The sequence below is a fragment of the Canis lupus genome, chromosome 13, assembly GCF_048164855.1.
Source record: "Canis lupus baileyi chromosome 13, mCanLup2.hap1, whole genome shotgun sequence".
Lineage (NCBI taxonomy): Eukaryota > Metazoa > Chordata > Mammalia > Carnivora > Canidae > Canis > Canis lupus.
In genome coordinates this window covers 52,840,597-52,857,919 of record NC_132850.1, presented here as the reverse complement: position 1 = coordinate 52,857,919, position 17,323 = coordinate 52,840,597, and the positions used below count along the sequence as shown (strand labels likewise).

Here is a 17,323-nt window from a genome sequence, read left to right as displayed (position 1 = left end):
GACAGCAAGGCGCAGCCTGCGCGCGATGAGGTCGAGATCGGGGGGCGCAGGTGCGACCGGGGCTCGGCGGGCCGCGGAACCCCGCAGGCCAAGGCCGGACGCGGCGCGCGGTGGCGGCGGCGGCGGCGGCTCCAGCGCGGCTCCCGGCGCCCCCTGGCGGCGGGTGGCCGCGCGCGCGCTGCGGAAACAATGCCTGGGGCCCCGGCGGCCGCGAGGGCGCCCGGCGTCCTGGCTGCTGGGGGCGTGCGGCCGTCCCCGCCTTCCCCGAGCCGCACCCGCATCGGGCTCCCCGGCCCCGAGCTCGGGAGTCTGAAGGCCCGAGACGACCCCAAGGGAGGGCGTTGGGGTTGGGGGCGGTGGAGGCGGGATGGCCCCGTCCCGCCCCAGGCCCACGTCCTAGCATCTCCCAGAGCTCGGGTTCTGCTTAATTGCTGGATTCGGTGTGCTTCTGTTTCCTGTGGGGTTTATTTTCAAAATAGTTTGTGTTGGGGAGCGGAGGTTTTAGGCCTGTTGGTGCTTTAGCTGGAAACGAAAAGGCCTGGGGCCAGTCCCGCGGAAGAATGGCCTTTGGCTGCCGCCCCAGGCGCTGCCCCCAGAAGATCACGGGGTCACAGAAAAGCTAGAAGCTGCATCTACATGCAGGGACACAGGTTCTCGGAGGCCAGCAGATGCTCTCCCTCCAGACGGTGATTTCCCTGATGTGTGTACGGCCGGGAGGGGACGGAAATAACACCGAGTGGGCTTTCCCCATCCACACACGTAGCCCCTCCCCAAAGCACTCGGACCCCGATGCGGGCGGGACGACTTGAACCTGGGAGGCCGCTGGGGCCACTGCATCTTTCCGGAAGGAGGGAGACGGGGACGCTGCGGACGGAGCCCGTGGCGAGCTCCGAGCGGAGCGGCCGGGGAGTGATAACAATGCGCTACCTCGCGTGTGCAAGAACCCTGGCCGGGTGGCTCTCCGGGGATCATTTGCTTGGATCTGCACGGCCACCAAGCTAGGGAGGCTGAGGGGGCGGAGACGACCTGCCCTTAGGGCAGACTAGCGATTAGCGAGAAGGAGGCCCCTACACACACACACACACACACACACACACACACGCATCGTCCCTCTCCTGGCACCCAAGGCCCGGTTTCCAGCTGTAAACTTACTGTTTGCAGTCCTCAAGGGCAGTAGCAGAGCCCCGGCCCCACGAGAGCGAAGGGCGGCCTGCCTCCTGCTGCACACTAGGGGCCCGCTGGCCTGTGCAGGATGCACGAACCACCGCCGCCAAGGCCCCGACTGGCGCTCGTGGATCTCTAGGCAGGGCTCCTTGCTCTGCCCCTACCCCCTTGCAGGCTGCCCACCTGGCACATTTTCTGCCAAGTCCTACGGGCCCGGCGCGATTCTTTCCAAACTCGGGCTCCCCCGAGCGCCGCGCCGCGAGGGCCTGTGTGTTAGGGCCCGCGCTGCCCTCGAGCATTGAGTCATCACTTTCATTTAAGGGGGGGGGGGGGGGGGGGAGGCAGGTCTCTTTTCCAAACCCGGGAAATGGTGGGCAGTTGTGTGTGCGTCTGATGAGACTCTGCAAAGGCATTAACACAACGGCAAAATCTAGACTTACTTCCAACAGCGTAACAACCCCAACGTTTGGGCGGAAATTCCCCTTTCCGCGTAAAAGTCTTGCCCGCACGACTTTATTTGTAATTCTGATTTTTTTTTTTTTCTTTTAAGGGCACACATCACACCGTATGGAAATGGGCCCGTCCGGGGGACCCGTGGCTGCAGATCGGAGAGGAAACCAGGCTCGCCGGCGCGGCCTCCCGCGGACAGGTCCCGGGCGCGCGGGACCGAGGCACAAAGAACTGCGGCAGATGCAGTTCGGCCGCGCAGCTCCGGGGTCGAGGCCGAAGCTCCGGGCCGGGGTCCAACAGCCCCAGACCTGGGCCTCGCGGGGGGCGGAGCGCGCTGCCGCCGGGGCCGGGTGGCCAGGCGCCCGCCGCGGCCCCCCAGCTCCGCAGGCCCCCGGGGCCGGGGGGCGGGGGGCGGGGGGCGGGAGGGGGCGCCGCGGCCAGGCCGGCCGGGTTGCTTGTTGTTTAAAGCAACCGCGTTGCACACGGTCTGCAGCATCTGAAGGGGGTGGAGGCGGAATTTCCTTCGGGGAGCGCGTGAGGGGCATTCGCAACGGAAAACCAGACCAAAAGAGTAGTGACCAAGCCTCCTCGGATTACTCTCCGCTGGCTCCTCCCTTTCTCCCCCCACCCCCCAGATTTGCATAAAAAAGGCCAAGGAACCTCTGGCGGGGCCCCAGCAGCGGCTCAGTCTGCTCCCCCGGGTCGGAGCCCCCCGGAGCCGAGCTCGGGCGAGCGGCGCCAAGCCCAGCGCACGGCGTCTCCCGCGGGCCCTCGGCGCTCCCGGTGCCTCGGCGCTGCGGCCGCCGCCTCTCCAGGCCCCCAGCGCGCCGACAGGGCGAGCGGGCGGGGACCGACTCGGCGCGGCTGCCTCCGCTTGCTGCCCAGGCTCCGCTCTCGGCTCTCCGCCCCGCGGGGGTCGCGCGCCCACGATGCCGCGGGGCCCCGGCTCGCTGCTGCTGCTCGTCCTAGCGTCGCACTGCTGCTTGGGCTCGGCGCGCGGGCTCTTCTTCGGCCAGCCCGACTTCTCCTACAAGCGCAGCAACTGCAAGCCCATCCCGGCCAACCTGCAGCTGTGCCACGGCATCGAGTACCAGAACATGCGGCTGCCCAACCTGCTGGGCCACGAGACCATGAAGGAGGTGCTGGAGCAGGCGGGCGCCTGGATCCCGCTGGTCATGAAGCAGTGCCACCCGGACACCAAGAAGTTCCTCTGCTCGCTCTTCGCCCCCGTGTGCCTCGACGACCTGGACGAGACCATCCAGCCGTGCCACTCTCTCTGCGTGCAGGTGAAGGACCGCTGCGCCCCGGTCATGTCGGCCTTCGGCTTCCCCTGGCCGGACATGCTCGAGTGCGACCGATTCCCCCAGGACAACGACCTCTGCATACCCCTCGCTAGCAGCGACCATCTCCTGCCGGCCACCGAGGAAGGTAAGCCTCTGCTCGTCTCCGCCCCCACCCCGGCCCCACCCCGGCCCCCACCCCGCTCTGCTAAGGCTTTTTGTGCAGAAGCTCGCGGCGCACGCCGCACACCCCGACGTGTCCCCGCCTCGGGTGCCAGTCCCAGGCGGGGCAGACGCTCCTCTTGCCCTCCCGTGGCATCGGGACGATTTTGAGGCCCCACACATACACACACACACCCCCTCCGAGCCTCTCATCCCCTTCCGAGTTATACCAGTTGCTCTTTCTTAGAGAAGATTAAAAGAAAAAGAAAAAAAAAGAAAACAACTGAAAGGCGTTTCTCTTTTCTCTTCGAGATATGCAGTTTTTTAAAGAGGTTAGTCCTGGGAGCTCACGTCTGAGAGCGCTGGCCGTCCCGGGGGAGGAGGCGCTGGGAGTGAGCACCCTGGCCAGAGCTTTCTCGCTCGGCCCCAGGCGACAGTTGTCACCGCCGGGCAGGGTCCTAGGCACGGAAACGTTGCCGCACAGGCCGGGTACCCAGAGCGCACAGATAGTCTTTTACGGTGTTTTCTGTTCTTTGCCCACTTAGGTTTTGGAAATAAAAGCCGGGCTGGCTCGCAGCACGTTGAAAATGGAGCACTGGTTGTGCTGTTCGGGTATCTAAGGAAGAGGGCAGAAAGCGAACCTCCAGGAATCATTTTTCTATCACTAATCAGCTTATATCTTAGGAGTGGTTTTAATTAACTGGAGAAAATCGTGCAAAAGAGAGTTTCCCAGGTTTTCAGAAAACAGAGGGGGAGTTCCTGTGCAAAAAAAAAAAAAAAAAAAAAAAAAAAAAAACACCATCAAAGCAATGAAAACCTCATGGTTCTTGATACTCTTCCTGGAAGAAAAACGTACACAATGTGTCTGAGCCGATTCAGGTCCCCAGGAGATGGAAAGGGAGCTTCCTAATCCCCTGCAGGGCTCCAGCAGCCTCTCTTTCAATCTCTAATTGTTTTCCTATAGCCATCATTGGTTAAAGAAAATGCACAGTTGTTTAGCAATCTTTCCTGGCAGGCACCTCGGGCTTGCAATCATCTTATTGGTTAGATTTCTAATTTATTGCAAATGTTTGGCATATTTCAAACATTTGTCCAACATATACCACAGACCAACCAATACAGGTTAGTAACATTTTATATACATTCCTAGAGCTCCTAATTGGAAATGTTTCATTTTGTTTGAGTGAGGGGAATTAAGGACAGTTTTATGTGTGTTACTTTTGTTTTTATTTCTTTCCACCATCCGCACCAACGTTATAAAAACTACATTTCTCCAAATCGCCATTTTCCCCCTTCAAAATAAAAAGTTTATGGTCTTCAAAATATGCTCTGCAATTTTTCTAATTTGGTACATGTCTCTTACATCATGAGTCACCAAGGTTTTTTTCTGTGACAATTCAATTTCATATTAATGAAAAGCAAATTTTACCTAAAATTTAGACCTAGCATTAGCACGTTTATAAATGCAAGAAAGGGAATAGTATGTTTGCTTTTTTTCCCCCAAAATCAGACTCTTTTAGAAGAGCCTTTAGTAGGCTCTCTGATCCTTGGCGCCTACATTTGGTCAGACCCCCATAGACAGTTTGCTTCAATTATGATTCACTTCAGAAAAAGCTTTGGGTTTTTTTGTTTGTTTGTTTGTTTGGCTGATTGTTTTTTGGTTTGAGGTTGTTGGGGGGTGGGGGATTGTTTGTTTTGGGGAGTCTGAAATGAACAAAGAGGAGCAAGAAGAACCTGCAAGGGAGAGGAAGATAACAGTGACATAAAAGCAGCTTACCTCTGCCACAAACTTGACAGAAAGCACGGGGCGGGGGGGGGGGGGGGGGGGGGGCGGGGGGGGGGTGCAGAACCAGTGAGAGCAGGCTGCTGTGGTTGTTGAGGTGTCTTTCCAAAGAGGGAAGAGCCCATACGTAACCCCTACAGCACTGACCACCTCTCCCTGTCCAGACTTGAAAATCTCTTGAAGTGACCTCCCCAAGACACGAGTCTCCTGAAGAGTCCAGCAGAGACTGAGCTGCACTGGTGTCCTGCAGCTGAAAAAGACAATCTCTTGGCCATATTTTGTGGTATCCAATTTTCCAAAACCCCTCGAGGTTTCTCTGGTGCTTTCTCTTCAGAGAGGCTTTGGAAACAACTTTTTTTCAGAGACAGAATTTGTCTCAGGGGTGGGGAGGAAGAGCTAAAAAGCCAAACCCTCTGTATACTCTGCCCCTAACCCCCTTGTGGGGTGTGGGTGGGGTGTTGATTCATCATTTATTAAACACAACGATAGGTATTCTTGTTTTGCCCATCAAAAAACAGAAGTCATGGAAGACTTTCTTGGGAATGAGTGATCCTTTTCAAAGGAGGCAGAAGCTGGGGTCTTACTGTACAATTACTACTCTTGTCTGGATAAGCCCCTTTGAGTTGTTTACAAATGCCACCTGCTGTTGCACATTTACTAATTTTTCACGTTTCTAGCTCCAAAGGTATGCGAAGCCTGCAAAAATAAAAATGAGGATGACAACGACATAATGGAAACTCTTTGTAAAAATGATTTTGGTAAGTAATACGCCACCAACAGCAAAAGATTTCACATTCAAAAGTTTTATTTACCAGTAAAACTTAAAAGTACAAATCGTTAAGATGTCACTGGATAAAACTTGCATAATATACCATCATAGCTCTTCTTTCCCAAAGTCTTCCAACTTGCTCTATCCCAGTGGCCTCCCTATGCTAACTATCTTGCTCTAAGCTGTATCTTTTTAGGTGAGATTCATTGTTCTGTTAAGCAATAATCAAATAATGAGAATTACTCAAATTAGGAATTTTCAATGGCCCATTTTTCATTTCACTTTGACTTTTGTTTGCCAGTAAGCATAATCTTGGGTCGTGTTCTCTTTCAGTCCCTTGATACGCGTATCAGGAATAGAAGCATGTAAATATTAGCCCCAGCAAAAACATTTTGAAGGCATTAGTAAGCAAAAAATAAAAGTTTACTCCAGCCTCAAATATGTTTACCTTGTTCGTAGCCCATAACACTTTGCTCCTTTACCTCCCATTGCTAGTGACTATGTGACTAGTGACTACATCCAAGGTATTGGTTAACAATCCCGGGGGGAGGCATTCTTTAAATTTAAAAATAAAATAAGGTCTAGGAATTTACTTTGGCAAAATACATGAGAGGTGCCATGATGATACCGGGCTTGGGGACGATAATGGGTGTGATTTGTTACCCAGGTTCACAGCGTGTAGGTCACTAACCTTAAGAGAGAATTTTAGAGGAAAGAGGGATGGAGACTATCCACACAGAGCTTCATCAGCACCTCTCCACCACCCTGAGAGCTCTGTGGTGAGGGCAGGAGCCCAGCTAGACCCAGAATCAGTGCTAACTTTGGAGTCAGGAGTGGCCATGAACTTCACGCAGACGTTCACGGGGACATTCTTGTCTTTGTCCCATTCCAAGAGGAGGCACATTTTGATGTTTTTGAGAGGCTGGTATCCCTTAAAAGTATTCAGCCAGACGGTTGAACTTACTGGTAAGCAGATACAGTTCCCGTTCTATCTAACAATAACAGAGCCTAGCAGATTTATATTAAAATTGTTGTATAGTCAACGGAGTCCTTGAAACTGAGAGACATCACTTCAGCACTCTCTGCTGGGGCTGCCTTCCCATGGGCTCCTTAGAACTTCTCATCCCAGCAATCTCAGACCTGATCAGGTCCCTGAACCTTTGGAAACTACGCTATCACTATTCCTTACAACCCCGGGTCTCTTCCAGAAGTGTCCTGGGTTTAACTTTAGCTGATCCTAGAATAGCCGTAGCTTTAGGAAAAACTTCACACTGCTAAGGAAGGGAAAAAGAAAAGAGGCGATCCTAAATTCTAACCAATCTGTCCCCTCAGGAGGAACCACAAATGGGATGATAGGGTTTCGTATGCCTCTATTTAAATATATACAACTGTAAGTAGTGAAGGCCAGGCAGGCTGGTAGCAGCCATCTCAGATCTCCAGCACCTTACCAAAACACACTTCTGAGCTTCCATGCTACATGATTTAATTAAGGGAAAAATAGAAAAATAGAATTTTAATAGGATTTACATTAAAATATGTATAAAATATCATTTTCTTCTAGTAGCTTATGTCCTTTGCACTAGATATAATAGCACAGCTGTCTCTCCTAACTTTCCACGAAAAAGTTAGTTATATGATAGGACTCTAAAATGATTGAAATTAGGGCACGTGTACACATACACATACTAATACTTGTTTTATGGCTTCCTTTACAAAAGACCCACTTCCTAAGGATGTTCTATCAAGACCTAGCCCCCAAAAAAAGTGTGTATGTGTGTGAGAGTGTGTGTCCTAGTGTTCTCTTCTTAGAGGAGAAAGCCTTTGAGAACATGGGTATCATCACATTTAAGCTATCACACACACAGACTACCTCACAGCTGTGTTTGCTATTTCCTCACATTAAGCTTGTCCCAAAAGGGATAATGAACCTGAATGGTAGCTTTGAAGTGCATCATATATACTCCTGGTTTATAAGCAGTACTCTGTATTGCCTCTATACTTTGGAAAGTAATGGAAAAGTAGAAGGACCAAGGGTAGAAATCTAATTTACTTAACTTAAACCTCCACAAAAGCTCACACTCTTTCCCCACTGCAGTCCTGAAGTATAGAGAAAAATGTAGAAGGCCTCCTTATTTCAATGGTAAAAGTACTGGTGCAGAAAGAATAGCCCAGAGCTGCCTGCCTCTGCATACAATCTATTGTTGGATCAGTTAGTACCATCACCTCTGTTTCTTATCACTTTCTGCATCCCCATTCACATCTTCCAGGGCAGGAAAAGTTATTTTAGGGCTTTGATTCTCTATATTTGGTCCCAGCTGAAAATCCAGAGAGGAAATGCCTGTTGTCTTCCCATGGTGAGCTTTTGCATAGTTGATTATTTTATAACTAGAAAAAACTAAGTAATAAATCTTCCTCCTGGTTAAAAGTAATGGTTTTCTGATGTTTTGAGCTCAAGAATGTTTAATTTGACCAGGTGCTCTATCACACATGCTCTATCTGTGCTATAGATAAGGCTCCCAGGTAACATATAATCAACTCTACCACCATGTGACTTTCCCACCCACCCCTTATGCAGAGGCATCAGGAACGTGTGACATCTCCATGGGACTTATTCCATGACTTCAGTCTCATAAACCCTGAGAACTCCGTACTATGGTTTAGATGCACATCTGACAAAATAATGGTTGGCCAAATCACAGCACCCTTGATTTATCTGGTTGAGCTTCATCATGTCCTGGTTGGCCAGAAAAGCCATGATTATTCAAATTCCCTTTCTGGGAGAGGGAGAGGGAAAGAGAGAGAGAGAGAGAGAGATCCCCAAAGCAGTTACACACACACACACACACACAGAGGAAAAAAAAAAAAAAAAAAAAAAAAAAAAAAAAAACCTCTTCCTCTATTACTAATTTAAATAATACATTAAACTCCATCAAAGTCAGGAAGTGCCATTTGCACATCATCTATATGGAATACTTGTCAATGTCATGAAGAGTCTTAGGCTACGTTACAGTTCGGCATGTTAATGTTCTGAACAGGACCAGAAGTTTAAGAGAGCACAGCAGTGTTAAGAGGAGGAGGTTTGGGGACCAGGGTTCCACAACTAGACTTAGCCAGGACGCAACCCAACTGGGGTGACCTCATGTAAGTCAACTAACTTCTCTGGATTTCAAATTGTTTTTGTATCAACAAGAGATTCTAACTGGATGATCCTTTCCAACCTTAAAACTCTACCCTTTCCCTGCCTTCAAGGAGTCTCGAAATTTAATTCCAGCATGTATGCTTGGAGGGTATTCTTTCCCAAAGCAGAGTGCTCATGACTGTAAAATGTGTCTTTTATATAAAGTGAACCACTTACTTGTGGTCTTAGCATTCTAGTGAGTCTACATATCCATTTTGGAAACGGTACATATATGATCTGTAAACGCCTTGGCTTTGGACAGGCAAATGATAGCAGATGAGGATGAGATCTTCAGAAAAACACTTTTACAGCTAAACATGTTGTGCTCTTACAGTCTTGGATATTTTTTTCTCCTAGTTGCTTTACCAAATCAAATGCAGCTGCTGTAAGATCAATTCTCCTTCCCCGTAGTCTGTTCTTTAGAAAACAATGGTTGTGTGATATAATTTCCTTACAGGTTTGTCCAAAAACCTCTCCAACGTAATAAATTGAGTTTAAAGTTTATGGCCACAGATGGATCACGTTTCACCTAAGAGTCAGGCATTTCTTTTCATGCTGAAGTTTGCAATAGGGGAAGTCATTTGTTGAGGAGAGCACAAACCACATGCAACCTACGTACAAACACAAGAACACAAGGGTGAGGAAGAAAAGTTAATTGAGTCCCGCCAAGAGATTTTTGAAAGGATGGCTGATTTGAAATAAAGCGCCTGGCTAGCCCTTTGAGGCTTTAGAAATGAAGCCACCTGCTGCCTCCGGCTCCCCACCCCCCACCTGCAGCCCCTGATAGTCTCATTAGCTGCAGGAAGCTCTTCTTCCCTCCCCCAGGCCAAGTCACACAAATATGCAGCGGAAAAGGGTGAGCAAAGCTCCCACTCTGTGTAGTGCGCATCCCCTTATTACAACCGGTGTGATTCTCACCCCTCTTGTCTTCCGTAGCACTGAAAATAAAAGTGAAGGAGATAACCTACATCAACAGAGATACCAAAATCATCCTGGAGACCAAGAGCAAGACCATTTACAAGCTGAACGGTGTGTCTGAAAGGGACCTGAAGAAATCCGTGCTGTGGCTGAAAGACAGCCTGCAGTGCACCTGCGAGGAGATGAATGACATCAACGCGCCTTATCTGGTCATGGGACAGAAACTAGGTGGGGAGCTGGTGATCACCTCAGTGAAGCGGTGGCAAAAGGGGCAGAGAGAGTTCAAGCGCATCTCCCGAAGCATCCGCAAGTTGCAGTGCTAGTTTGCCCCCCCCTCCCCAGGCCGCCTCCAGAGCCAGGCTGACCACTTCCGCTCTGGGTCCCCAGCTCTCATCCCCCCAAGCACAGGCCCTTGCAGCTCTGGCCCCAGCCTGGAGCAGCTTCCCTTGCCTTTTGCACGTTTGCACCCTGGCATCTCCTGAGTTATAAGGCCTTAGGAGGCCTCAGGAGTGGATAGCTGTTTTCACATACAGGAAGAACCCACCCAGATCTTGTAGAAATGTTCAAACTAATAAAATCATGAATATTTTTACGAAGTTTTTAAATAGCTCACTTTAGTTTTGAATAGGTACAGCTGTGACTTGGGTCTGACTTTCCTTCTTTCTGTTTGGTTTGGGCCAACTGATTTTCACTCTCTGCTAAGGTTGCCGTAACGTGCAAATGGCTTCATTTTTCGATGTGGCCCAAACTGTGGTGGGTCACAATCCTCGTTGAGATAAAGCTGGCTGTTATCTCGACGTCTCTCAGCTCCAGCCTGAGACTCAGAGCCTAAGTCTTATAATAATTCACCTGTCATTTTACACCCCCGTTGGGAACTTACAACAGTAGCAGCATGTACTGCATCTCCGGGTAGAGTACTTCCATTTATCAAAAGCACATTAACCACCATAGCATGAGTTCTTCGAATAAAGGGCAAAACAGATTTTATAATTGACCTGAGTACTTTAAGCTTTGTTTAAAACATTTTTTACTTAATTTTGCAAATTAAACCATTGTAGCTTACCTGTAATATACATAGTAGTTGACCTTAAAAAGTTGTAAAAATATTGCTTTAACCAACACTGTAAATATTTCAGATAAACATTATATTCTTGTATATAAACTTTACATCCTGTTTTACCTACTGCCCGTCTTCTGTCTTTTCTTCTTAGTGGAAGGAAATGGGAAAGCGACTTACAAGAGTAACCAGAGTGGCTGCCTCCCCTCTCCTGAGGCCCAGCCTTCCCGCAGTTTGAAGGGTCTGTTTCTTAAGTGACTCAGGAAAATGTGTGGCCTCCCCCCACCCCGGCCCCACAACACACAACACCTGGCTGTGGCCTTGTGCCTCACATCTCATACAGATTTTACCGCCCCAGACCCTGCGGGGAGGCAGAGATTTGCAGGCTTTGCAGAAGACTTTCCTGCTTTTGTCCCTTCTCAGCAGTTCAGCTGCTGCTATGTGGCAAGAAAACCTAAGGTTCATGAGCCTTACAGTTGTGCTTTTTGTTTCCTGAGATCTTTGTAATGAAAAAACCATTGCAAAATGTTAGTTCTTTCTCCACTTAAACTCTAACCCTTAGGTAAAGAGCCCTGATTTGAAGAATATCAGTTGGAAGGCAAGGGGATAATGAAAGGATGGTGAAAAACTGGCATTAGGGTGAGAAGAGCACAGACAGACATCCAACCATAAAATGTCCAACCAAATGCTTTGTTATTTGGGAACCTCCACAGAAATTCTATTAAATTCTTAAGATACTGAGGCTCTGAGGGGCTGGACAGCACAGCTCAAAAAAGGCAGAGCCAGGTCTGAAACAGGCCTTTCGGATGACAAATTCAGTCTCCTATTCCACCTAGGACTGGAATAGAGAAACATGGTGGCACTACTATATTTAGCAAATATTTATTGGTAATCTGCTACATGCCTTGCCCTGTTCTACATGCTGGGAATACATACATTAATCCTTGTTCTTATGGAGCTTATATAAGGGAGTGAAACAAAATAATCACAATTACAATTATGTATTTATAACTTACCAGTTATATGAAGTATAACTACAAGTAATATGTGAGAGCAATAGACTGTCCCCATCAAATATGAAGTTTTTACTGGCATTCATGTGAAGCCTTTATCTGGTAGCATTTTATTGATTTACTTTACAAGTTTCCCGAACATACATCCATGACCTCTCTACCGTACTTCAAGATCTTCTGGCACCAAAAGTCAGTATTGCTCACTTCCTGAGCTACGGGAATCTGACAATCCTTTCCATCTTCCTCTAAGTTGCCACTTGGCTGCTTCTCATCCGATTCCAGAAACTTAAAACCCCCTTCCTACAAGGTGCCTATGGACTAGACTTGAAGAAGGATGCTCATGGATCAAGGCTAGCACTCATTTTAAGCATTTGGAATAGGAGACTAGGGACCCTGTAAAAGGCAAAAAAAAAAGAAAAAAGATTAAAGAGGCAACAGGAATCCAAGAAATTAGGAATTAGAAGGGGGAAATATGTACAATGCACCAAAAACTAAAGGAAAGAAGTAATTTGGAAGACATTGATATATCTGAATAGCTCCCTCTCCAGTCAAGGCAAAAACCCCTTTGCATATAACGGGAAGCAAAAGCCTCAGCTCTGAAAAGCATCTGAATGCCAGACACGGCCTCCTTCAGTCATATTTTGAAGAGCCAGCAGCTCAGGCATCACTTCAATATCTGCCTCCTGCCATACATCCTCTCTATGGACTTTATTTTTTTTTAAGATTTTATTTATTTACTCATGAGAGACACAGAGAGAAGGAGAGGCAGACACAGGCAGAGGAAGAATCAGGCTCCTCTCAGGGAGCCTGATGTGGGAATTGATTCTGGGACTCCAGGATCACGCTCTGGGCAGGTGCTAAACGGCTGAGCCACCCAGGTGTCCCTCTATGGACTTTCTAACACCCGTTCCCATCTTTGATGAAGCTATAAGCCAATGAGACATGCTTGAGCAGGTAGGTTTTAGTTTGATTTTTCATTCTGTTTTGCATGATGGTTCAAATATGTATGAAATATATATTTATTCTTGTTATTCTTGAAATAACCATGTTTGTACTCTAACTTTTCTAACTACAGATTTCTTTTATAAGGCAGATGAAAACATGAATGTCTACCCATTATTGGAAGAAGAAAACACTGTATTTCTACCTTTTCCTAAAATGATCAATGATCTGTCCATAAACTGCTAAAATGCTGCAAGTAGAGGAACAGTCAAAACAGAAAAGTTAAAAAATATGAAAACTACATATCTACTTTCCATGCAATTCCTCTTCCCTTTCCTAAATAACTTGAGAAATGAGTTGTTTTACTTGAGAAATGTATAAAACTGTTTTGGCCAGCATTTCCTAAATGTGTGAAGGACAAAGGTCCTTTCCACATACACAACTCAGTGTACTGAAATTCATAGGGTTAAAAAGAATCCATGTGATCTAATAGCACCCTCCATTCCTCATTGTCTGTTCTCTCATCCAATGATAATCCAACTCTTGTTTACTATCAGGTGTTCAATGTTCTTGCTGAGGGAAGAGGTCACTTTGAAAAACAAATCCAGGCCTATGTATCCCTCATACAGTTACTACATCCACATTATGACTGTGATTTTCACCTATGAAGCACACTGCATCACTACAAACCAATTTATTAACTCATCCAAGACTTCCTGAGCACCAACTATTGCCACTAATTTATTTATTCAATAATTTATTGAATTTTTTCCTTCATGTCGGCACTATCCTTTGTCGTGGATACAAAGTGATTCTCCTCCTTCAGCTTATACTTTAAATTAGGAATTAGGAATTGTATTAGGCACTAGAGTTACAGAGATGGATCCTGCCCAAAGGGAATTAACAATCCAACAAGCAGAAAATGCATGTAAACAAGTTTTACCAATACTCTGTTAAGAGGGTGATGTATACACGCCTAGGGATGGCACAGAGGAGAGAGCTGTTAACTCAGGTACAAAATAGAATGTTTGGTTAAAGCTAAACTTAGGATCAGGGTAAAGATGCTTTTAAGGAAAGAACTTTCAGTGAGTTGCACGAGAATATCTTCTATTAGGACACAACCTAAGAAACTCAGTATTTATAATCAGTTTTACATATTGACCCATCAACCATAGTTGATTGTGCAATTATCACGCTGAAGGTATTATTCTAAACACTATCAATAAACTAGCATAAGGTCCATTGCTTTCATAATCCATAAAATTCCCAAATTCTCAAATTACAAAACAATGGATCAACATTTAGCTCAGAAACAAATAGCAGTCCATGATTGTCCAGAGAGTGATGTAGATAAGTGGGTGCTAAAAAAAATTTCAATTACTGAAGATAGCAGTTAATACAAATAGTGCTAGAAAAACAAATCTTATGGATTTAAATGCCATAAGATGTCCCAATACAGAGTAATAATAATCAGTTAAAGTGACTGACTTCTGATTTTGGTTCAGGTCATGATCAGGATCCTGGGATCCAGCCCTGCATTAGCTCCAGGCTCAGTGGGAAGTCTGTTTCTCCCTCTCTCTCTCTCTCTCTCTCTCTGTCTCTCGCTCCCTCTGCCCTCCCCGTCTTCCACATGCACGCGCTCTCTCTCTCTCTCTCTCTCTCAAATAAATAAATACATCTTCTTTTAAAAGTAATCATTTATTTAACAATCCAGGCATTCTGCTATGCTATGAAATAAGCAAAGTACTAGAACTTAGTAACTGGGTCTCAGTAGAAATACATCTAAAAATTCATGCATTTCAGTTCATGCACAGTATGTGCCCTCATGTGCACCTACACACAAATGAAGCTCTAGCAGAAAATCTTCTAAAACTGGATAATTTAAGGAATATCAAAACAAACACTTAACCAACTAGAAATTACAGTACAAGTGGAAAACACCTTGGGGTAGCTTTTGAAATTCACAACAACTTAGGCAATTTAATTACTTCTGCAAACCTGAGACTATTCAACTCTAAATAAAGAATTACTACTCTACAAACTATGCCTAGGCTCAATACATTGTCATCTCTTTTCCTTCCTCAGTTTTGAAGTATAATTCTCAGAGCATATTTCTGTGTAAGGAAACACCAATAGCAGGAAAGAGCACCAGTCTACAGCCAGTCCTAGTCCTATCCCCTGCATACCCCTCTGCTCCACCAGCTCCCCATGCTCTTCAAATTCTTCAGCACAATGGATTACTATAGCTGGTATGGGTGATCAGAGCCTGAGTGGTAGTGGCTCAGGCAGATAGGAGGAAGAAATGGAGCCATAAATGGGCTCCATTTCTTCCTCCTATCTGCCAACTCCTCCTTTCTTCCAAAGAGATTTTTCCATCTCCAAAATAGGACTCCAGAACTTCCATGCTACCCTCTCCTCACTAGGCTTCTCTAAACGCATCAGGCTTCCAATCTGCACAATTCTAGGGCTGAGAATTCATTCAATTATTCACCAATCTTACACGGAGCAACCTCCTGCACTCCAGGTGCTATCTTAGGTGCTGAGGTTCCAATGATGACCAACACAGTATGGGAACTCTGAAGAAGTTCACAGTCTAATGTGAACTTACACATTTGACAGACAATACTAATTGAGACCCAAATTTCTCCAGACCTTCCTGGACACAGCAATCCTGTGTGTTGAAGAACAACCCTATTTGTTCTTCAGAGTATAAATAAGTTCACATCAAAATAATGGTAAAATCAAAATGTCCAAGACCAGAAAGTTTAACTGGAGAATTCCATCAAACATTTAAAGAAGAATTGAAACCAGTTTTGCACAACTCTTTCCAGAAAATAGAAGAGGGGCTGCTTCCCAATTCATCTTATGAGGCTAGTATTGTGCTACACCAAAACTAGACAAAAAACTGCATGAAAAACGAAAGCTGTAGACCAATATTTCTCATGAACGTAGATACAAAAATTCTTAACAAAATACTCACAAATCAAATCAAACAATGTTTTAAAAGAATAATACCAAAAAATAAATAAATAAAATAAAAGAATAATACACTACAACCATGTTGAGTTTCTTCAAGGTATTCAAGATTGGAAAGACATACCATGTTCATAGATTGGAAGACTCAATATTGTAAAGATGTCAATTCTTCTCAAATTTATCCACAGGTTTAATGTAATTCTTATTTCAAAATCTCAGCAAGCTTCTTTGTAAACATCGACAACTTTCTTCTAAAATTTATATTGAATGGTACAGGCTCTAGAAGACCAGAATAATTTTGAAAAAGAATAAAGTGGGAGAAAGTTATCCTTCCCAAGAGTAAGGCTTCCTGTTATACTATAGTAATCAAGACTGTGTGGTAGAGGTAAAGGAATAGATGTATTCCTAATCAATAAAACAGAATAGAGAACCCAGAAATGAACCCATACAAATCTGCTCAATTATTTTTTGACAAAGATGTAAATGTAATACAATGGAGTAAGGATAGCATTTTCAACAAGTGGTACTAGAGCAAGTGGCTATCCCACTGGCAAAAAAAAAAAAAAAAAAAAACTAATAATCTAAACCTCCCATTATATACAAAAATTAACTCGAAACAGATCATGGACTTAAGTGTAAAGCATAAAACTATAAAATTTTTAGAAAAAACAGTAGACAAATTTATTCTTTCAAGACTTAGTATTTGGCAAAGCATTCTTAAATTTGGTGCCAAAATCATCATCCATAAAAGGAAAAATTGATAAACCTCTTCAAAATTTAAAATTGTTACTATCCAAAAGATCCTGTTAAAAGTACACCAAGTCATGACATTGTACACTTTCAATATCCTTCAAGTTGTCAATTCTACATCAATAAAACTGAGGAGGAAAAAGAACCCGTTAATAGAAGGAAATGACAAATTACAGATTAGAGAAAACACTTGCAAACCACATATTTAACAAAGGGTTTGTATCTAGAATATATAAAAAACTGTCAAAACTTAACAGTAAAAAATCACAATGCATGTAGAAAATGAGTAAAAGTCGTGAACAGATATTTGGTGGAAGAGGATATACATATGGTTTTGATGATGTTCACACAGGCATGGGAGGAGGGAGTGGTAGTCATGCCCCAGATGCTTGGCACCCAGGTCTTAGGCAACAAAGGAGACTTCCCTGTAGTATTTGATTCTATAGTGGGCAAAACATTGTGTTTGGGGTCCCAATAAAGCAGTAGTTCCAAAAACAGGAAAAAGGGAGAAAAGTATTTGGATTTGACTTTTTTTTTTTTAAGTATTAAAATAGTTAACATAGGGAAGGGGGATCTCTGGATGGCTCAGCAGTTCAGCCCCTGCCTTTGGCCCAGGGTGTGATCCTGGAGTCCTGGGATGAGCCCTGGAATCAAGTCCCACATCGGGCTCCCTGCATGGAGGCTGCTTCTTCCTCTGCCTATGTCTCTTCCTCTCTCTCACTCTTTCTCTGTGTGTGTGTGTGTCTCATGAATAAATAAATAAAACCTTTTTAAAAAAATAGTTAACATAGGGGAAAACCAAGTCATTGTATACTTACTTACACCTTTTAAAATAAGAAGGAAAATCAGGAGGTGGTATGGGGAGGTCATAATACTCCTTT

General features: G+C 45.5%; 1 protein-coding gene across 1 annotated transcript; it reads left to right on the top strand.

Moving 5' to 3' along the window:
• The first annotated feature begins 2,384 nt into the window (after positions 1-2,384).
• On the top strand, positions 2,385-10,888 carry SFRP2 (secreted frizzled related protein 2). The gene is made up of 3 exons (XM_072773715.1): positions 2,385-3,042; positions 5,517-5,597; positions 9,723-10,888. Exons 1-3 carry the CDS (start codon positions 2,544-2,546, stop codon positions 10,025-10,027), a joined length of 885 nt encoding a protein of 294 aa, XP_072629816.1. The 5' UTR covers positions 2,385-2,543; the 3' UTR covers positions 10,028-10,888.
• The last annotated feature ends 6,435 nt before the right edge of the window (positions 10,889-17,323 follow it).

Bases quoted from the DNA above. Each gene is read 5' to 3' on its own strand.
- SFRP2 (XM_072773715.1), top strand. From the start codon at position 2,544: ATGCCGCGGGGCCCCGGCTCGCTGCTGCTGCTCGTCCTAGCGTCGCAC. The intron at 3,043-5,516 runs GTAAGCCTCTGC...TCACGTTTCTAG, and splicing joins CCTGCCGGCCACCGAGGAAG to CTCCAAAGGTATGCGAAGCC. The intron at 5,598-9,722 runs GTAAGTAATACG...TGTCTTCCGTAG, and splicing joins TCTTTGTAAAAATGATTTTG to CACTGAAAATAAAAGTGAAG.